Source organism: Ceratotherium simum, chromosome 33 (assembly GCF_057802395.1).
Source record: "Ceratotherium simum simum isolate JZ-2026a chromosome 33, ASM5780239v1, whole genome shotgun sequence".
In the NCBI taxonomy this organism is placed as follows: Eukaryota; Metazoa; Chordata; class Mammalia; order Perissodactyla; family Rhinocerotidae; genus Ceratotherium; species Ceratotherium simum.
The window spans coordinates 7,362,955-7,386,585 of NC_141932.1; the positions used below are offsets into that span (position 1 = coordinate 7,362,955).

A 23,631-nucleotide genomic window follows, 5' to 3' on the forward strand; every position below is an offset into this window, starting at 1 on the left:
ACACAAAACTCCCTCATCTCATTAGTTAAATATAACAAGTCTGCTTTTCTACACATCAATCACTCATATATTCACACCTTACAGAATTTTATGCACAACTACAAGCCAGTCACATTGTAGATAAAATTCTGAACTAAACAGAAACTCTCCAATAATAAATAATAAATTGAGTCATAATGAATGAACCCTTTTATAATTATATTTTATTAATGGTCACAGTAGATAAGTTTGGAGTCCAGTTAGTAACAAAAACTGAAATAATGCAGAGATACATAAAATATCTTTGTGTATCTTTTATTGAAGTATAGTTGACATATAATATTGTATTAGTTTAAGATGTACAACATAGTGATTCAATATTTATTTAAATTACAAAGTGATCACCCAGAGAAGATTAATAACCATCTGTCATTATACAGACCTATTAAAATGTTGTTACTGTATTCCCTGTGCTGTATATTACATCCCCATGACTCATTTATTTTAACATTGAAAGTTTGTAATTCTTATCCCCTCATGTGTTACACCCTTTTCCTGTCCTCCCTGCCCTCTGGAAACCACCAATTTGTTTTCTGTATCTATGAGTCTGTTTCTGATTTGTTTTATTCATTTTGTTTTTGGTTCCATATATAAGTGAAACCATGTGATATTCTTTCTCTGTCTGGCTGACTTCACTTAGCAGATTACTCTCCAGATCCCTCCATGTTGTTGCAAATGGGACGATTTCATTCTTTTTTATGGCTGAGTGGTATTCTCTTGTATATATATACCACATATTTTTCATCCATTCGTCTACCAATCAACACTTCGGTTGCTTCTATATCTTGGCTATTGTAAATCACGCTGCAGTGAATGGAGGAGTGTATATCTTTTTGAATTAGTGTTTTTATTCTCTTGCATAAATACCAAAATGTGTTATTGCTGGACCATATGATAGTTCTATTTTTATTTTTTTCTGGAAGCTCCATAGTGGCTGCACGATTTACATTCCCACCAACAGTGCACAAGTGTTCCCTTTTCGCCAGATCCTTGCCAACACTTCCTGTTTGTTGTCTTTTTTATAATAGCCATTGTGACAGGTGTGAAATGGCATCTCAATGTGGCTTTGATTTGCATTTCCTTAATGATTAGTGATATTGAGCACATTTGCATGTACCTGTTGGCCCTCTCTATGTCTTCTTTGGAACAATATCTATTCAGGTCCTCTGCCAAGTTTTTAATTGAATTATTTGGGTTTTTTTGATAATGAGTTGTATGATTTCTTTATATTTTTGGGATATTAACCCTTTATCAGGTATATCATTTGCAAATGTATTTTCTAATTCAGTAGGTTGTCTTTTTGGTTTGTTGATGGTTTCCTTAGTTGTGCAAAAGCTTTTTAATTGTATGCAGTCCCATTTGTTTATTTGTGCTTTTGTCACCCTTGCGTGAGGAGACATATCCAAAAAAATATTGCTAAGACTGACATAAAAGTGTTTATTATCTGTATTTCCTGCTAGGAGTTTATGGTTTCAGGTCTTACATTTAGGTCTTTAATCTATTTTTAGTTTATTTTTGTACATGGTGTAAGGAAGTAGTCCAGTTTCATTCTTTTGCATGTATCTGTCCAGTTTTCTCAACACCATTTATTGAATAGACTGTCTTTTCCACATAGTATATTATTGCCTTCTTTGCCACAGATTAATTCACCATATACGTGTGGGTTTACTTCTGGGCTCTCTATTCTGTTTCCTTTATCTGTGTGTCTGTTTTTGTGCCAGTAGCATACTGTTTTGATTACTGTAGCTTTGTAGTATAATAGTTTGAAATCAGGGAGTGTGATAACTTCAACTTTATTATTGTTACTCCAGATTGCTTTGGGTATTTGGGGTCTTTTGCAGTTTCATACAAAATTTATGATTCTTTGTTCTAGTTCTGGGGAGAATGCCGTTGGCATTTTAATAGAGATTGCAATGAATCTGTAGATTGCTTTGGGTAACTTAGATGTGTTCAAATGTTAATTATTCCAATCCATGAGCACAGAATATCTTTCCATTTATATACGTCATTTTCAATTTCTTTCATCAGTGTCTTATAGTTTTGAGTGTACAGGTCTTTTACCCTTCTTGGTCAAATTTATTCTTAGGTGTTTTATTCATTTTGATGTAATTGTAAACGGGATTGTTTTCTTAATTTCTCTATGTGCTCGTACATTGTTAGTGTATCGAGATGCAACTAATTCTGTGTATTGATTTTGTATCCTGCAATTCTACTGAATTCATTTGTTAGTTATAATCATTTTTGGGTAGAGACTTTAGGGTTTTCTATATATAGTATCACGTTGTCTGCAAATAGTGGCAGTTTTCCTACTTCCCTTCCAATTTGGATGTCATTTGTTATTTTTCTGATTTCTATAGCTATGACCTTCAACACTACGTTGAATAAGAGTGGTGAGAGTGAGCATTCATGTCTTGTTCCTGATCTTAAAGGAAAAGCTTTCAGCTGTTTGCCATTGAGTATGATTGTAGCTGTGGGTTTGTGATATATGACCTTTATTATATTGTGGCATGTTCTCTCTCTATACAATTTGTTGAGGATTATTATCGTAAATGGAATTTTGTCAAATGACTTTTCTGCATGTAATTAAATGATAATATGGTTTTTATTTTTGTTTTGTTAATGTGGTGTATCACATTAGTTTATTTGAAAATATTGAGCCATCCTTGTGTTCCTGAAATAAATCCCACTTGACTATTGTATATGATTCTTTTGATGTGTTGTTGATTTCTGTTTGTTAAGTTTTTGTTGAGGAATTTTGCATCTATGTTCATCAGGAATACAGGTCTGTAAGTTTCCTTTTTTGGTGATGTCTTATTCTGATTCTGTTATCAGAGTAATCCTGGCCTTGTAGAACAGGTGTGGGCAAGATCCTTCCTCTTCATGTGTTGGGAATAGTTTGAGAAGGATATATACTAACTTTTCTTTAAATGTTCAGTAGAATTCACCTGTGAAGCTATCTAGTCCTACACATTTGTTTGTTTGGTGCTTATATTTTAATATGAGATATTATATTTTCACAAAACTTACTTGAGCAGGGGATTTTGAAGACACCTCCTTATAGATGGTTAACATGTTTGGTGGTCCTTCAAGAAACTGAGATGCAGAATATTTGCCTTGACTTGTAGTGCAGGTGAACATAGGTGAAGCTGGAGGGGAAAATGTGTTTAATTATTGCAGGCATTAGAGGCCAAGTTGTGAAAAACAGGAGGCTTTGACCAGGAATATCAGTGTGGTGACAGAAGCTTAGAGCCCCATATAATTAGGTATTTTAAAAAATATTTCCTAATTATGCTCCCATTTAAATTGATTGTGTCTTATTCAGATTATGAGGCCTCAATACTTTTCTAGTGTCTAGTACATATTGACAATGTACTTTTTGTGTTTAGTAAATAATTTTACATAATTTCAACATACACTTGGTAAGGAGGCCAATTTTTTTAAGTGTACAATCAAAATCTGGTTTAACCATTTAGTATAATTTTCAACAGGTTCTTTTCCTCTATGAGATCTGTTAAACTAGTGGGCTGTGACCCTCAACACTATGAGTCTTCAACACATTATATGTTCCCCTCAAGTTGTCTTTGCCCTTCTTCAGATGCTGAATGATAGGTTGAATTGATGTGGAGATTTGTTCCAACTGAGACCTTCTGTAATTATAGTTAAATTCCTCAGAGCTGTTTCTATAGCTGACCCTCTTTCATCTTTTCCAAGACAATAATTAAGTCTTCTCAAATTACATTTTTTGTTAGTTTAATGTGATTTTCTGAAAAGCAGGATTCACATGTTCAAAAACATTGAGATTAAAACCATAAAGAGCCATTTCTCTTGCTCAGGTGTATGAAAGATCATCTGAAATCTCTAGTGGGAGGAGTGAGAAGGGCAAATCTTCACCTTCCCATCCAAGCCATCCCTTTCTTCTCAACTAGTGCAGGTTACTCTCTACTGGCCTCACCTACCCACTTTCCTGCCAGCGCCAGTGCACACACAGAGTCACCAGACAGTTGGAAGTGGAGAGTCAAGCTTTTAACTGTGATGAAAATTATCTTTTGAATAACAGGGGACACTTTGATCTGGGAATGGAGCTTGGAGAGAAGGAGGCAATTTGAAGACTAAAGTCCCAGGAATTGGAAGGAGTCTGGGAAACTCAGGTACTGGAGAAAGGAAAAACGTTGGTCATCATAACCTGGGGGCCCTGTGTGCAGCAAGTACTAGAAGAGACTGTGGGGTCTGTGAATTCAAGGGGAGGGTCAGTCCAGACCACATACCCACTGCTGCCTTGTAATATGTCAGATTCACAAGGATGGAAGTACGTACTGAAGAAAGAGGTAGAAATATTCACCTATTTTTCTCCAATAGGATTTTATTATGCATGAATCCCTCCTGTACCAGTGGATAGTAGAGCACTTTTAACCAAATGTTGAGTCTTCGCTGTGTGTGTAGTTGTGGCACAGATGTATGTATGGTGATGTGAAGCCCAAACAGGCGTATTCTCAGCTCTCTGGAGAGACTTCTCAAGACTGATCTTACCTGAGAAAGAAGCCTGGAGGGGCAGGAAGAGGAAAGAAGAGATAGAAGAAATGTCTGTTTCTCAGTAAAAGTCTTATTCTTGGTAAATTGTTCTGTCTTCTTCCTCTTTAATTCCATGTACATTTTTATTAGTCTAATAGAATGATGTGGGGAGAGTTATTTTTCTTCTTAGGAAGAGTTTATGTCACAAAGGAACTAGAAGTGGCTTAACATGTGGAGAGAACTCATCCAAATCAATTTTAGAAAGAGACTTTTATTTAATTTGTATACTACAATTGGATAATCAAAATTTTCTCCTTATAGTTGAGTGAATATTTTTAACATATTTTGTTAGAAAATGATTTTTCCTAAATATACAAAATTGTGACAATGGGGAGCACTTTTCTTACATTTAAAAGTTTTTGGATTGTGATTATGTGATATATTGACAACCATGTGAATATATTTGATATCACTGAACAGTACACTTAAAAGTGGTTAAGATGGTAATTTTATATTTGTATATTTTTCCACCATAATAATGGTAAGGAATGTAAAATATCAGTAAAGGGCGTGAACCTGAGAGAGAGCAGAGAATGATCAGCCGGGTGGGACACTGGATAAGTCAAAGGGGAAGAGCTTAGAGTCTTCATTGGCAGAGCTGCCCAGAAGGGACTTTATAAGAAAAAGCGATTACAATGAGAGTTTATGAAGTAGTTTGTTATGACGTGTCCTGGCACCTCTCCCATTGCGCTATCTTATAGTCTATTTAAAAAATGTCGTGTGGCTTTCTGAGGTTTTTTAAAGAACTAGATTCTTTGTGAGATAGAGGGGAGACTTGATTCTCTTTCTAGGTTGACATATTTTGCAGGGAAGGCTAGGTTCAGTACAGTTGAGACCCTGAGAGTATATACACAGGGTATATAGAGTATATATAGAGAGAGTGTATATATAGTGTATAGAGAGAGTAATACACAGGAATTAGAAAAATTCCCCCCCAAAAGAGGAATTAGGACAATTCCAACTTTCAAGGTCACAGATTCAGTGGAGTCAGACCTGAGATTTCTAAGGGTTTATGACATACACTGTTGATATTTGGGTTACATGTGGATTCACATAAGTATCAAAACTAGAGTTGTTCCAAAACGTAGGTGAGCTATGAAGAGATGATGGAGGTAGAAAGTAGGGAGGCCCAGAGAAGAGTGGGAAGATCATATTGGGCCAAGATGGGGTAGTATCAGTTAGACCAGACGGTAAGGCACAGAATGTGGATTGATCTTCTCCTTTTGGTCCAATAATTCATCCTTGAGAATTCTTTAGGACTGCTCCATTGCTTTGTGATGCAAGCATAAAATTATAGAGAGGAGCATGCACTCTCAGTACACAGGAGCCCCGTAACATAGCCTGCCTCTTACTTGTTCCTCTTACAACTATATGAAATCAATTTTATTGGCACAGAAAGATATCTTGAGCTAGGGACTTTAAGGAGATATTAGAACATCATGTTATAGAGAAGATGGTTGGACAGAGCAGGGGTCCGAGTGAGGATCAAAGCTTCTGCCCAAACCTTCCAGTGTGTCTGCATGGGGTAAATGGCTCCAGGAAAATCCTAGAGTGTTTCTGTACCCCTGCAAGATCGCTAAGAGAGGGCAGATCTGATGGGAAATCACTGTGTCAGGACGTGTTCCTCAGTCACCTGATGTCAGATTCTCAGAGCTAAGCCCATACGGAAGATCTGGTTTCCAGAGCAATGCAGAGCCTGTGAAAGCCTTTGATCACATGTGAAAGATGAAGCTCTGGACTCAGGGAGAAGTTTCATGTCTGAGTGAACATTATGCTTCTGTGGGTCTGAGATTCTACGCCTTTCCACACTTGATGACCACTCACTGAGTAATCATTTGAGGATCCAGTGTAGATAGGCATCTTTATTTTTAGCTTCTTAAAAAAGAAAGCAGAAAGACATTTTTATCGACTTTTAAATTAAGGATCAGTAGGAGTGACAACAGTGAAAATGTCAGAGTAGGGACTCCTGGGGGTGTGTCCATCCCCAGAAACACTAAATCTGGTAAAAGCTGTCAGATTTAACCTTATCAGAAGACGTAAGGTGTTTTTTTGTCATATGTATTTATCTTTCATTGGAACTTTATCTTGACATAGAATGTGAAGAATAAATTGGTTTTTTAATCTTTGCAATAGGAATATCACCTCCGTAAACACAAGTATTAAAGATGGCAGTCACAGTGTAGCTTTATTGCTTATTATCTCTTATGCACCTTTGTATATTCATGAATATTTATCTCCACTGATTTATAAGTCTGTTCATGAAACAAGACATGTCATAGAACTAGTCACCCTCGTTTTCTTTTTTTCAGACTTCTTTGACTATCCTTATTTGTATTTTCATCTGTAAGACTTTTACAATAATATGCCTAGCTACAATAATTAACTGATGGTCTCTCCACTGAGACCAAATTAAATTCATACTTTAGATTCAGGACAGTTGATTTTTTTATATATATTGAGCTTTTCTATCCAAGAACATGATGTGATTTTCCCTTGTTTGTGTGTACTTGAATATATTTCAGGAATATTTCTATCATTATTCTTAGATATATCTTACATCTTTTTTTCAGATTTTTCCTAGTTTATTTTAACTTATTTTATCCTTTCGTAACTGAATCACCAATATTCATTTGTAAAATTATTATTCTTTATAATATGTAGACATCTGCTTTCTGTATATCAATAATATATTCTACTAGTTTACTGAATTATTTTTGGAGTGTTTTTCTTTTGGTCCCTTTGTGTTTCCAGATGTATAATTGTTTTCTACTAACAGACTTTGACATCTTACTTTCAAATCTTGTGTCACTTTAAATTTCCTTGGCTAAGCCATCAATGCAATTGTAAGTAAATGTAACAGTGATTGTGTATGTTTTAGTTTTATTCCTGCCCTTAGTCTGAATCTTCCTAATTCATCCTCATGATCAGGATGAAGACTTCGTTTTGTCCAATTAAGAAAGAACCATCAGTTCATAATTTTGAGTATTTTAATTTAACCTATAGTGAGTTCTGCCAATAGCTGCTTTTGTATCTATGAACAGCATCTCCTGATTTTTTGTTTTATATCTATAAATGTGATGAATTCTATTAATGGGGTGTCTAATATTAAATCACTCTTGAATTCCACATAGAAACTGCACTTCATAACTGTTGTAATTTGAATCATGTTCTCCAATAGGTCTGTTCAAATTCTAATCGCCATCTACTGTGACTGGGATTATCCAGGAAGTTTATATGGGACTAGTTCTTAGAACCACGCTTCTCTGCTCTTGGCAGATGTTTAAAACTACAACTTTTTATCAAGAGATAATTTTGGGGTTTGATGATATACTAGTGGTCCTTAAATGTTTTTAGTACTTTATGAAGAGTTTTGAAAAATGCTGTGATGGCCTTTGAAATGGAAATTTAAATTTCAATCTAAAGGGTAAATCATTGTAAAAAATATAATTTTCAGAATATAAAAACATTTACTAATTAAAATAAAAAAAATTATATCACCAAAGAAAGACTCGTATGGAGTGGTTATTCTAATAGTTATCACAAAAGCTGGAAACTACCTAAATGTCTAATGATTGATAGACAGATAAACAAACAGTGGTAAATCCATACCATGGAATAACACTCAGCAATAAGAAGAGACAACCTATTGAGATATGCAAAAAACGTGAATGAACATCTAAGGCGTTATGCTGAGTGAAAGGAGCCCCTTGGCCTCCCCATCCTTCCAGTCTCTGCTGGTGCCTCCCTGCGCCTGATTCTGCCCAAAGACCAGGAGGCTGGGGAGGCTGGAAATACCCGACCCTGTGTCCACAGCGCAGCAGGTGACAGGGGGACACTGGGTCACAGAGCTCACAGCAGACGATGGGCCGAGCTTCTGAGAGAAGAGAGAAAAACTGCTGTCACACAAAACTTCCAGGTGGACAAGTTGCACATGATCTAAAACCAAAATCCGTGTGGCCTCTCTTCAGTAGGATCTGTGTGACTTGGAAGACTCACACATTCTCTGTCCTGGTCAACCCTGGGACTGCAGTTACTTCCCAAAACTCTGCAGTCAGGGTCTGCTTCAGACTATCTCTCATTCCAGGGTGGGTAATATTCTCTCTCTCTCCCTTTTATTTTAAATTTTTCATTTATTTATTTTGTGTGTGTGAGGAAGATTGGCCCTGAGCTAACATCTGCCAATCCTCCTCTTTTTGCTGAGGAAGACTGACCCTGGGCTAACATTCATGCCCATCTTCCTCCACTTTATATCAATGAAAAAAGACGTGGGGCCAGCCTAGTGGTGTAGTGGTTAAGTTCACACGCTCCGCTTTGGCTTCCTGGCATTTGCATGTTCAGATCCCGGATGCAGACCTACACATCGCTCATCAAGCCATGCTGTGGCAGGCATCCCACATATAAAGTAGAGGAAGATGGGCATGGATGTAAGCCCAGGGCCAATTTTCCTCAGCAAAAAGAGGAGGATGGGCAACAGATGTTAGCTCAAGGCTAATCTTTCTCACTAAAAAAAAAAAAAAAAAAAAAAAAAAAAAGGCTTGTATGAAATGTTTATTGCATTATAGGGTAATCTCTCTCTAAAGAGAGATATATATTTTTCCCTCCAAAATGAAAAGGATGCATATTCAACTCTTTCCCAGAATCCTTACACTCTCCCCTTCCTGATTTGAGGTAAAGGAACCCCCACTCTTCCCTAAGTTATATCAAACTGGAAGTCACAGCAACTCAGACATTCTTATCCAGAAACTATGTAAACCTTCCTCTGGTTTTCTTCCCACACCTTTAGGAATACTCATTATGGTGAAATCATGATAGTCCTCCTACTGGGTGGTTACCATCTCCTTAGGACTTTCGTCCATGTCTCAGAGCCTTCATTGATGTTACTAGGGAAAAATGCTCCTGCAGGTGCATCATCTCTGAATTTGGATGAAAGAAGGAACACAACTTCTAATAAAAACCAATCTAAATCATAACACAGCAAAGCGGCAGATTGTTAGCTTTTAACTTTACAAAGTTCTAGTTGGTGGCGTTAGGGAACCTCTCTGTAGAGAAGCTCCCCTTACCTAATTTGGTGGATCTGAGGTCTTTTTTGCATCATTTGTGCTCAGGTGCCCCTTGGTTTCTGTGCTCCTTCCAGATCCACGGCCCAGTCTCCTAATGACTCATTGTCCTTTTATTCAGAGTCCTGGCTCATTTTTATTTCATTTTTTGACATACAAAATGTTGCATATATTTAATGTATACATCTTGATAAGTGTGGCGATAAGTATACACTTAAAAAATTGTCACCATTTGTACCAACCTATGCCATTAACCTACCCATCACCTCCAAAAGTTTTCTTCAAACTTTTTGTTTATTATTCTTAGTTTTTGGTCATAAAAACACTTGATATAAGATCTATCCTCTTAGTATAATTTTAAGTATAAAATACAGTATTTTTAACTATAGGCACTATGCTGTACAGTGTTTAACATAAATATGTAGATACGTAGGACTTATTTATTGTGTCATTGAAACTTTGTACCCTTTTGACTGATACCTCCCTGGTTGACCCTCCTCCCAGACCCTGGCAACCACAATTCCACTTTCCAGTTCTATGAGTTTGACTATGTTGGATTCATCATATAAGTATATCATTTAGTATTTGTGTTATGTGTCTGGCTTATTTCACTTAACATAATGTCCTTGAGGTTCATCCATGTTGTTTCAAATGGCAGAATTTCCTTATCTATTTACACTGAATATTCTATTGTAAATATATGTACAAATGAAGTACATATGTGTGAGAAAATGTGTGATGTATATATCACACATAGATATTTACCACAAATTTGCTGTATCCATTCACCTGTCAAGTGGCATTTAAATTGCTTCTGTATCTTGACTATTGTTCATAATGTTGCAATAAATACGAGAGTACAGATATCTCTTTGAGATCCTTGTTTCAATTCCTTTGGTTATACACTCAGAAGTGAGATTGATTGCTGGATCATATCGTAGTTCTAGTTTAGGAAACTCCACAGTTTTTTCCGTAGTGGGTGCACCGATTTACATTTTCACCAACTGTGTACAAGTGTTCCATTTCATCCACATCCTCACCAGCACGCGTTATCTCTATTATTTTATTTATTTATTTATTTATCTATTTATTTATTTATTTATTTTGTGAGGAAGATCAGCCCTGAGCTAACATCCGTTGCCAATCCTCTTCTTTTTGCTGAGGAAGATTGGTGCTGGGCTAACATCCATGCCCATCTTTCTCTACTTTACATGTGGGACTCCTGCCACAGCATGGCCTGATACGTAGTACCTCGGTGTGCGCCAGGGATCTGAACCCATGGACCCCAGGTCACCAAAGCAGAGTTCTCGAACCCAACCACTACACCACGGGGCTGGCCCCTATCTTTTGTTATTTTTACAATAGCCGTACTGACACGTGTGATACTGATACTTTGTTATAGTTTGATTTGCATTTCCTTGATGACTAGTGATGTTGAGCACATTTCTCACAAACTAGTTGGAAATTCGTATGACATCTTCAGAGAAATATCTAATTGATTACTTTGCCAATTTTTGAAGTATTTGTTTACTGCAACTGAGTTGTCATGAGTTCTTTTTATACTTTGGATAGTAAATTATATATGGCATATGGTTTGCAAATATTTTTTTTCTAGTCTACAGTTTGCCTTTTCATTCTGTTGATTGTTTCCTTGCTGTTCAGAAATGTAACCTTCTGCAGGGCCGCTTGTCTATTTTCACTTTTTTTGCTTATGTCTTTTCGTGTCAGATCAATTAAATCATTTCCAATACCAGTGTCACAAAGCTTTTCCCCTATGGTTTCTTATAGAGTTTCTGGTCCTAAGTTTAAGTAGATAATACATTTGAGTTGATTTTTGCATATGGTATATGAGATCGAGTATTTTGTATATGGGATAAGGGTCAAATTTTGTTCTTCTGCATGTGGATGTTCAGTTTCCCCAAAACCCCATATTAAAGAGACCTTTTCCAATTAGCAAACTGGTCAAACATCAGTTGGCCATAAATGTATGCATTTATTTCTGGGCTCTCTAGTCAGTACCATTGGTCTATATATATTTTTTTTAATGCCAATACCACACTGTCTTGATTACTCTAGTACTGAAATATATTTGAAATGAGAAAGAAGAAACTGAGTCCCTGTGAGAGAATCACTGAGTTACATTAAGAGTCCTGGTTTTTGTCCCCCTCACCATGACTAAGAAAAAACAAAAACAAAAACACTTTTTTTTCGTAAGTACAGTTGTGTTGTTTCTTAGTTAAACACAAAGTAACAAATGCAGACTGGGATTTATTAGAACTTGAGTATAATTTCTGTTATCCCTGTGTTGATGTGTGAGCCTAACGTGCTACCTGACTCCATTGTACTGTTTCCACAACTGACAAATCCTATTTTTCACTCCTCACAGGCTACATGTAAAGACTGCATGGGCCCAGAAAGAATGTGTGGATTTCTATTCTGAGTCCTGGGTGGACTGGATTTGAGGTAGAAATGCACACTGTTCCTGACTTGCCCAGGGTGCCTCCATGTGTCCCATCCCCGTTAACTGAGCCAAAGACACATGACCAGTTTTGTTAGTGGTGTAAGACTGGAAATTGGGGGAGGTCATTTCATGTTCACGTCAGCTGTCTCAGAGGATTTTCTTTTCTTTGATTTTAGCTTCTGGGATGTTGGGGTTGTTTATGTCCACAGTGCGTGGCTCACCCATCCTGTCTAAACAGTTTCCCTAATATTCTTCATCTCCCACATCTAATCTAGCACCAGTATTTTTTTTCCTTTTCCTGCGGAAGATTAGCCCTGAGCCAACAATCATGCTAATCTTCCTCTATTTTGTATGTGGGTCGCTGCCACAGCATGGGTGACGAGTGGTGTAGGTCCATGCCCAGCATCCAAACCTGTGAACCCAGGCTGCCGAAGACAAGCACGCTGAACACAACCTCTACGCCATGGGGCCAAGCCCTCACCAGTGTTTTCACTCCCTATGATCTCAAGTTGCCTTCATCACAGACATTTTCTCCCTCCTCAGTGTCACTGCTCTAGGCTCTAGAAAGTACAATAATCTCTGTGTCCCCAAAGCATCTGGTGCTCAATGCTGCTGGAAAATTCCTGCATATCACAGGGTAGGGATTCCACCGCTATGATCCTCAGAAATGTACTATTCTGACCCAAGCCCCCATTTCATGCTTATCCCTCTTTGCTTATCAGACAACAACAATCTCTGTTATATGACAGTAAATCAAGATTAAGTGAATGTAAATTAATGTGTGTGTGTGTGTGTGTGTGTGTGTAGAGGTAGTAGTGGCAGGGGATGTCAAACATATGGCTATAATCTCTGACCTGGACATTGAGAGGGTTTGAATATTAATCCCAGATGAAATATAGGTTTGTATTTAGAAAAAATCAAAGGATTTATTTAAAGTCACATTTTATATGACTTATTTATTGACAAAAGCAATAAATTTTGTGGAAGATTCAGCGAAAATGAAGCGTAAAGGCTGGCGGTAACCATTCAGTGTCCTTGAATTGAGAAAGAAGCCTTGATTTAGGTGAGAGTTATATGAATTGTAGAATCTGTTGAAACTTCTGATCCTGGTGCTTTCCTTTGGGGGAGACACATAAATTTCTATCTTTCTATGGACATTGTTGAACTTAGGCTCTCTAGAACCATTGGGGAGAGGGTCAATATTAGTATATTTTACTAGAAAACTTTTCTATCACCTGGATTTCCATGTTAATTGGCATTGAGATGTGCAAATAAATCCAATAAGTTATAAGGTAAGTTTTTGGTATCATGTTCCTCCTCTTATTTGTATGGCTTTGAAAATCCTCACGTGCTTTGGTTCTGCTTGTCTGCTCATAACTGAAATGATGCTGACACTCAGTAGTCTGAAGTTTAGGAAAGAACACTCTTTGGGCAGAAAAATTCTCAGGGGAGCAGAGAACTAAGCACGACACATGAGCTTCATCGCCATTCCCTCCTGTGTCAACTCAGTATTTCCTGGGGCCTCCGTGTGCACCTGTCTGCCTCCATGGATCAAAAAAAGAAAGAGCCTCTCAACACAATGAAATGATCTCTTTGGAAATAATTAGTAGGTTGTAATTGTTTTTGTTGAATAAGAACTGGGGAAAAGTTTTTCACAAACATCCTCAGTTCCCCAAGCCTGTCCTCCCATGGTGGTTACAGGTGAAAAGATAATTGCAGATCTGAGGGGAGGTGAGGTCACAGAATCACAAACCCACATCTAGTGGTCTGGCTGCCTCCCTCCAGTCCAGGTCCTGGCTGTCATGACCATCACACCAGGCCCACTGTCCTGGCAGCAGAAAGGAGTCCGGCGACAATTTTCTATTTCAGTCTGAGAGGAAGAGTCTACAAGGAAGGAGGGCTATCAGGAGTCTGGGTAAGTGATCATGTCAGAAAAGGGATTCGTCGGAGTTTGTGTCTGGTCTAGTGCCAAAGCCACACAGGAGGGAGGAATAATCCTGAGGCATTAGAATCCTGATGGATCATACTGTAATTTAGTGTAATCAACAGTGACCTTTATTCTTGCTGTTGAATCTCAGTGATATTGAAACCTGACTTTTAATGTACTTAAGAACTGTAGTTCTGAAATCAATCTGCTCTTCAGCCTAATTTGCTGGAATCACAGACTACATTTTCAGAATTACTGCAGGTGTGCTGACGACACCTGCTTCTAATAAAGAATAGGATGTATCTACAGGTATCATTTAGTGCTGTGCAGATAAAATGTGTACAGATGGCCATTGCTGGAACAGAAAATTTTTTTCTAACTCTGGGTGTATGAAGTGCTTAATGGAGACACTAATTGTTTCCTACTGAAAACATCTGTGGTCTGTTAATTTTGATGAGACTGTTTTCCCTCTTGAAGAAAGGAAATTAGTACTTAAGGAAAACATAAATATATAATAATGAGTTTCAGATAGCAGCTGCCTTGCTCAAATGTATCTTGTGATATTTTCTCTGATTTAAAAATATTCTACTATCACTTTAAAATCTATTATTCCTATTTAATAGAATGTAAAAAGTTTTACACATTAGCGATTCCTTTTGGCATAACCGACCGAAAAATATAAGACAAATCTCCCTTCCTTGGTACTAGTTTGACTTTACATGTGTATTAATAAATTGATGAGGATGTGATCTGAAATTATTAAAGTTTATTTTCTACACAACACAATTTTATCACATATTAGTGATTCATATGCAATAATTTATGGCACGCTATGAGATTAACAATTTTTGTGATAGGTAGTATTATACTTTGTTCCTGGTACAGAAGCAAATGAGTCTTGTCTTGCCATCCTAATATTGATCCCAACTTGTATTTATTAAATCCAACTCGGTCATGTGACAAGTGTCTGTTGTATTGCAAGGAAAGCATCTACATTTAGTCAAGAGCTCAAGAGCTTTATGCATAATTGATATTGGCCTATGAAATAAATCTTTGCACATAAATTGAAACTTGTTACACCTGAATTAAATAATAAATTAAACACCAACTCCTACTGACAAGTTCTGAAAACAGCTAAATATGTATCTAGACTATTGGAAGAACACAGCTAAGTAGATTTGTCAGTAGATCACAGTGATTAAACGTGCTTGGTGTTATCATCCCAGGCAAGTTTATGTCCCATCCTGCCTGTAACTAGGGTGTGAATTTAGTTAAAACAATTAATCTGCCTGTATCTAAGTTCTCCTGTTCTTTAGAACGAAAATAATAGTAGTTCCTGACTCATAGGTTTGGGAAAAATAAAGAAATGACCCAGTACGTGTCTAGCCTTCATAGCAGGGAGGAATTCATCATGCATGCTTTTTAAAATTTATGCATTCAATCCTCGGAACTTCTTAGTAAAAGAAAAACATTACATCTTTTTTTTTTTGCACTGGGAACTAATGGTGAGGGGATAATATTGGATTTCAGTTGATATGATACACATAGCCTGCGCCTCATGTTCCCATGCAGGAAACTCTAGCTCAGAAAGCAAATGTCCTCCACAGAGACCTGACAGGATGGTCACCAGAGATTTCACAGTAGAAATGGTCTTCTTATCAGAGAATATAGTTGGAATCCTGGGGAATGTCTCTCTTCTTTACCATTATCTCTTCCTTCACTTCACTGGATACAGGCTACGGTGCACAGATTTGATTGTTGAACATCTGCTGGTAGCCAACATCTTGGTCATGCTCTCCACCGGAATCCCAATTACAATGGCAACATTTGGGTGGAAACATTTTCTCAATGATATTGGATGCAAACTTGCTTACTATATACACAGAGTGTCCAGGGGTGTGTCCATTGGCACCACCTGCCTTTTGAGTGTCTTCCAGGCCATCACCATCAGCCCCAGGAACTCCAGATGGGCAGAGCTTAGAGTGAAAGCTCCCAAGTACATTGGGTCATCTATTTTCCTCTGCTGGATCCTACAATTGCTGACAAATATCCTTTTTACTCTTTCTGTGACTGTTAATTGGAGCAACATAAACATCACACAGATAAAAGATTTGGGATTATGTTCTATTGTAATTTATGACAGAATCACAGCATTACTAAATGCAGGATTGTTATTATTCCCTGATGTTTCATGTTTGGGGCTCATGATCTGGACCAGTGGATTTATGGTTCTCATCCTGTACAGGCACAAGCACCAGATCCAACATATTCATAGGACCAATATCTCCCCTAGATCCTCTGCTGAATCCAGAGCCACACAAAGCATCCTTGTCTTGGTGAGCACTTTTGTGTCTTTGTACACTCTCTCTTCCATCTTTCATATTTATTTGTCTCTTTCTAGTAATCCCAGCCGGTGGCTGGTGACCTTCACTGCACCAATTACTCTGTGTTTCCCAACTGTAAGCCCCTACATTCTCATGAGCCATGACCGCAGAGTATCCAAATTTTTCCGCTCCTGGATAAAGGCTAGATAATTACTTCATCTTATGAGAAATATGTAAATTGCATTTGCATATTGTTTAGTTTATTTATTCATCCCCTTTCTGTGTCCTAAGTACAATTATTAGGCAATCATTTACAAGAGAGTGGTAAACAAGACAAGTTGGCTTTATGGTCCAAAATGAGCAATAAATCATTATGCAACTATAAGTGAATTATTGTGTAACTGTCATATAAATACCTATGTAAATAAGACTTTGTTAGAACTTGTATGAGAGCTTCAGAATCTAGGCAGTATTAAACAGGAGTTTCTGAAACAATGTGGGGATTACTGAAAAGTCTTTGAGTTAGTAACAATCAATCTGAAATAATACATTTACCCAGAAATACACTAAGCTTTGAATTGTAGGAAAACCTGCATGAAATAAAACAGCATGTGAGATGGTCATTCAAGAAAAAAGAAATTTTCCCACAGAATAATGAACAGTGTGGAGTTAGGGTGAAGGGTCATTTCAGATTCAGGGAGTAGAGCTTTTCGACTCCTAAGTATGAGTTCTTTACATTTCATCTTTGGAGAGATGGTAGTCATTTGAAATATCCTGTTATGAAGTGACATTAGCATACTTAAAATATTTTCATTTGGAAATGGACATTTAGAACCAGAATAAGTGAAAGAGAGAACAAAAGTATGTTTTTATTGATTTTGTAAAGACCAGATGTGGATGTTGATGTTTAAAAACTACACAATGTCTGGGGAAACATTGCATGGAATTTGGGATATGTAAAAAGCAGTTTTATTTCCGTTTGAGCATTTTGGTAAGAGAGAGTGTTTGGGATGAAAATCTCACGTCTCTAATGTGGGGAAATAAGTTTATGGTGGGGATTTCCATTAAACTTGGAAGAGTGGAGGCATACCTGTTTTGAGGAGAACAGTCATAAATTCATTTTTTTAATGATAAGTTAGTTTACCAAATGAGCAAAATAGATATTCCTAAATTTAGGAAATATTTTCATTTAGTTCTCCCAGCATTTACATTACGAAGCTGATGCAAAGTATTGAGGATTCTATATTTTGAAAAACAATAGAGTTAATATGACCTAAAGGGTATATATTGAACCTGGTGGTGCTAAATAGGGAAACATACATTTTTAGATCACATTAGCACTTAAACATTTCCCATATATTAGGCCACAAATAAGCATAGGAAAAAATATGTACATATACACACACATACTACATTACTGTGTGTATATATTTATACGTGTACGTGTGTATATATGTATATATGAAAACATCTATACATTGCATGTATATATAGATGTATGTATATATGCACATATATGCATATATAATCAGTCAAATTATTTCCGTTCAATTAGTAGTATTGCAGTAATGTTCAAGAAGTTAAAAAATAATAGTAATTACAATAATGGCAAAGTATTTTAAGCATAAATTCTACATTAAGATGGGCATCATATGCTAATTATTTCATTGGTAAAAATTACATAGAATGTATTTTCAGTTTTCTAATTTAATTTTTGTAGTTTATCTATATGTCAGGGGGAAAACATCTAATTGCATATAATGAAAAAAACAACATTTTGACTTTACAAGGAGCAATTAGTCTATTCATGTTGAATATCATGACTGACATATTTAGGTTTAGATTTACCATCATATTGTGTGCTTTTTGGTAAACCTAGTGTATTTTCTTATTTTTCCTTCTTAGCTCTTCGGTATTAATTTTGAAAAATAATTCTCCTTTATATCTCTTATCTCTGAGGATTATATAAGAAGTATCTCTTTCAAATTTCAGGTTACTTTTTAAGGTAATCACAATTTCAAGTTATTTAATACCTTCCACTTCCACCTTGAAAATACATGGATATTACAACACTAATCTATTTACCTTCTTAAGCCTATTTTTATTATTATTATTTATATATATTAAAAAACAACTATGGACATGTGCATAGGTCATAAGTACACAGCAAATTTCAGAAACTTTGGAATCTGAATACACTTCTGCACGTAGCTCCTAGATAAAGAAACAGAAAACTGTTAACACTCAGCCCCCTGGTTCACCCTCCCAGTCACTACCCCTAGGGATAACCACTGTTCTGACACCTAACAACACAGATCAATTGTTTCTGTTTTTTATTTTACATAAATGGATTAACAGTATGTGTTTTTACTCCTTATGTTGTTTGTGAATATATCTATATTGTTGCATGAATATTGAATATTGTTGCATGAATGTTGTGAATCCTGCATTGCCATTTTTGTGTAGCATTCTATTGTGTAAATGCGTAACTATTAATTTAATTGTTCCACTGTGTATGGGCATGTGAGTGGTTTTTTGTTTGTGTCTATTAGGAATAGTGCTGGTATATGAGTTCTAGAAATTTCATTTTGATGATACATTTGTGAATTAGTGTTTCGTATATAAGTAGAAGTGGAAGTGTTGGGTCATAAATTTGCATCTGTTCTACTTTATTAAATACTTCTAAACATTTTTCAAAATGTTAGTTTGAATTTTCATACTCACCAGTGATGAAAGAGATTTATGGTTTATTCACATTCTTGCCAGCACTTGCTAATTCCTGTCATTTGTCTTTTAGCTTTCTGGTTGATGCGTGATAATTCCAGGTATTGGTTTTGTTGCATTTCATTGATTACTAGAGAAGTTAAACATATTTTGATATATTTAATTATCATTGGGTAACCTCGTTCTTGAACTGTCTTTTGGTATATTTTTCCCAATTTTGCTATTGTGTTTATCTTATCCATTTTTAGGAGTTCTTTATACACGCTTGATATGAGTTTTTCTCTCTCTGTCTCTCCATCTGTGTCTTCTGATGATGATTAGTTTTTAAATTAATATATCTAATTTGTCATTTTCCTCTTTATAGTTAGTCTTTTGTTCTGTGACAGACTATTTTTCTATTCTAAACCACAGATATGATCTCTTTTGTTTCTTTCAATAAGTTTATATTATTTAGCTTATATTTTATGTTAAGAAACCATACCAAATCAATTTGTTGTATTATAGTGAGCAATTAAGTTTTTCCATTATGGCTAAAAAATTAAATTTATTCTGAAAATGTTGTATTCAGCTTTCTTTTCATTTGCTCTTACCTCTCACTGATTCACTGAGGTTATCATCACCTCATCCATGGATCTGACTTTTCCTTCAAGTCTCATGGTCATTCCCTCTAACTCTTCTTGCCTCCTGAAATCTTTAACAATCCCATAGTACTACAAAAGCAATGTCATGTTTGGTGTCATTATTTCAGCTGCAAATAGCCAATAAGCTGCTTGGAACTAAACAGAAGTGGACCTCACTGATATTTGTGTGCAGTCACTCTCTTTCTTGATGTATCCTGATCCCTCCCTCTGCTTCTCCACTGACTTCAGCAACATTAAATAAAAAGCCAAAACATTCTTGGAAATTTTGTGGAGGGGAAGAACTGAAACATTTATAGCATGTTGTATACAGGTGCACATGTCACCCTCCTGTTCTATGTGATGCCATGGATGGAGCGGACACTAGGTACAGGGGAGTCTGGAAAAACCAAAGACTATAGGATTAGGCATGGTTGCATTCATGGGCAGAAGGTGAGAAGCCCCTGATCCTAGTCACTCCCTAAATGCTGATAGCTACAAAAAAAGGCAGCAGAAATCTTAGGATGAAGAGCCAAAAGAGAATGAATTATCTCTATTATGCTAAGCAGCTCCTCACGGTATCCTCCCATAGCCCCTTGAATTCTCCTACATACTTGCCAGGATATGGTGTAATATTACTACAGCACCTGACTCCTTCAGATGTTGAAATCCTTGGTGTTCCCTTGGAAAATAGAACCCATATTCAAGGGATAAGGTTTGGGATGTGTATACGTGGGAAAGGGAACTTACCATAACCATGGAGATAGAACACTTTGGATGAACTCAACATTCTGCTGTTTTTGCTCCTTCAGAATCTTCAGTAAGAATTGATGTGTTACATGATGTACTTCCATGCCTTATAAGTTTTAGAGGGAGTAACCCCCCACTAGGGAGAACTGCAGGTAGTGAGGTGATAGTGAGCCCAACTCCCCTGATATCTGCCAGCAGTGGGTGCACAAGGATTTAGTCTGAGTGCCTCCATCTTTGATGTCCAAAGTGTTCATCATGTAGATGATGTTCTGATTGTTGTCGATTCAGAAGGCCTGATCTTAGTATCCCTACTTAAGAAGTGTTATCACATGTCTGCCAGTAAAAGTAGCTGATAAAACATGACATAATTGAGAGTTCTGCTTACCAGTTAAAGTTTATTGAGACTATGTGAGCAAATTTACATGTTCAAACCTTCCACCAGTAAAGCAAAATTAATGTTCTCTTTGGTCCCTGCTATGGTGTGAATATCCCTGTCCCTCCAATTTTCATATGTTGAAAGCTAACTCCCATATTGATGACTTAAGAGATGGGACTTTTGGGAGGTGATTAGGTCATGAGGGCAGAGACCTCATAAACTGAAATAGTGCCCTCCTGCTAGCATCCCAGGAAAGCTCCTTTGTCCATTCCATCATTTGAGTACACAGCCAGAAGCCTCCTCCTAGGAACCAGAAAGTGGGCTCTCACCAGGCACAATCTACTGGTGTCTTATCTTGGACTTCCCAGCCTCTGTCATTATGAGAAAAAAAACCTCTCTGTTGTTTATAAACTACCCAGTCTCTGGTAGTTTGCTTTAGCAGCCCCCCAAAAACTAAGGCAAAAATTGATACTGGGACATCTGGTGCACTTGTAAAGATACATAAAAATGTGGAAGTGCTATCAGAATTGCACCATGAATAGTCTCTGAAAGAGTTTGGAAGTTCATGCTGGAAAGTCCTGCATCACTATGAAAGGACTATTAAATGCGATGCTGGTGAGAGGTCAGAAGGAAAAGGACAGCGCTGTAGAGAGAACCTCAAACTTCTTAGAGAATACCTAAGTGGTCATGGACAGAATGGGGTAGAAATATGGACTCTAAAGCCCATTTGATGCAGTCTCAGACAGAAATGAGAAACATGTTACTGGAAACTTGAGAAAAGGTGATCGTTATACCAATGTGGCAGAGAGCTTTGCTGAATTGTGTTCAGATCGTAGTGTTTTGTGCAGGGTACACCTAGTGAGCAGTGACATTGGATCTTTGGCTGAGGAAACATCTAAGGAAAGTGTTGACGGAGCAGCCTGATTTCACTTGAATGCTTATAAAATGGAAGAAGAGAAAAATTTTGAACATGGAATTAGTAATCAAAAGGGCAGCAAAACTGAAAAATTTGGAAAAATATTATCCAGGAATGTAAAACAAGTATGATTAATATGCTAAAGGCTCTAAGGGATAAAGTAAAGGGCATGCAAGAACATATGGGCAATGTAAGAAGAGAGACGGAAATACTAGTAAAGAACCAAAAAAACAAAATGCTAGAGTTAAAAAAAAAAAAAAGTAACAGAACGAGGAATGTGATTGAATGTGATTGATGGGCTTATTAGTAGACTGGACACGACTGATGAAAAATATGTCTCAGCTTGAAGACATATCAATAGAAATCTCTAAAGCTAAAAAATAAAGAGAAATTGGGGTAGAAAAATAAGAACAGAACAGAATATCCAAGGATTGTGGGACAACTAATAAAGGTGTGACATATGCATAATGGATAGACCAGAATGAGAATAAAGAGAGAAAGGAACGGAAAATATTGGAAACAATAATGACGAAGAATTTCCCCTAATATACATCTGTTACTAAAGACACAATATCCAAACCCAGACAGAGAAAAACATTACTAATAAAAAAAACTACCGACCAGTATCTCTCAGGAACTCAGATGCAAAAATCCTCAACAAAATATTAGCGAATTAAATCCAACAATGTTTTAAAAGATTTCTACACCATGACCAAGCAGGATTTATCCCAGATATGCAAGGCTGGTTTAACAGTCAAAAATCAATTAGTTGTACCCATCACAACAGCCTAAAGAATAAAAATCATATGATCACATCAGTAGATGCAAAAGAAGCTTTTGACAAACCCAAACTCATTCTTGATAAAAATTCTCAGTAAACCAGGACTAGAGAAGAGCTTCCTGAAGATGATGAAGAAAACCTACAAAAACTTACAGCTCACATCATAGTTAATGGTAAGAAACTTGAAGATTTCCCACTCAGCTCAGGTTCAAGGCAAGGATGTTCCATTTCCCGACTCCTTTCCAATATTATACAGGAAGTCCTTGCTATATAAAGACTAGAAAAATAAATAAAATAAATGCAGATTGGGTAGAAAGAAAAAAAAATAAGAAAACAACTCAATAAAAAATGGGCAACACACTTGACACCACACCAAAGAAGATAGACACTTCACAACTAAGCATATGGAAAGATGACCCACATCATATGTCATCAGTGGAGTGCAAATTAAAAGTACAATGATATACTACTACATGTCTCTTAGAATGGCCAAAATCTGGAACACTAACAATAAAAGTGCTGTATTGTATGTGACGCAACAGGAATTCTCATTCACTGCTAGTACAAAGGCAAAATAATAAAGCTGCTTTGGAAGACAGATCGGCAGTTTCTACAACATTAACCATACTTTTACCATACAATCCGGCAATTGTGCTCCTTGGTATTTATTGAAAGTAGTTGAACACTTATGTCCATGCAAAACCTGCATCTGTACATTTATAGCAACTTTATTCATAATGCCAGAACTTGAAAGCAACAAATGTGTTCTTCAGTAGATGAATGGATCAATATTCCTCCATTTATTCTGGGAATGGAATACTATTCAGCACTAAAATGGGTAAGCCATCAAGCCAGGAAAAGACATGGAGGATCCTTAAATGCGTATTACCAAGTGAAAGAAGCCAATCTGAGAAGGCTACATAATGTAGGATCCCAACAATATAATATTCTGGTAAAGGCACATGTATAAGACAGTAAATATCTGTGGTTGCCAGGGTTGGTGGAGGAGGGGGGATGAATAGGCTGAACCTAGGTGATTTTCAGGACAATGAAAATAATCTATATGATACTATAATGATGGATACATGTC

The 23,631-nt window shown here is 36.7% G+C and overlaps 2 protein-coding genes across 2 annotated transcripts in view; both read left to right on the forward strand.

Annotated features, from left to right (window-relative positions):
- LOC147912746 (uncharacterized) overlaps positions 1–23,631 on the forward strand; it is an 88,834-nt gene that overhangs the window by 50,812 nt on the left and 14,391 nt on the right. Inside the window, 1 exon segment of the mRNA XM_087422332.1 lies at positions 23,286–23,313. Coding sequence (XP_087278458.1) covers positions 23,286–23,313 — 28 coding nt within the window.
- LOC106803264 (vomeronasal type-1 receptor 4-like) lies at positions 15,673–16,587 on the forward strand. Its single transcript, XM_014794164.2, has one exon. The coding sequence runs from the start codon at positions 15,673–15,675 to the stop codon at positions 16,585–16,587; it is 915 nt and encodes a 304-aa protein (XP_014649650.2).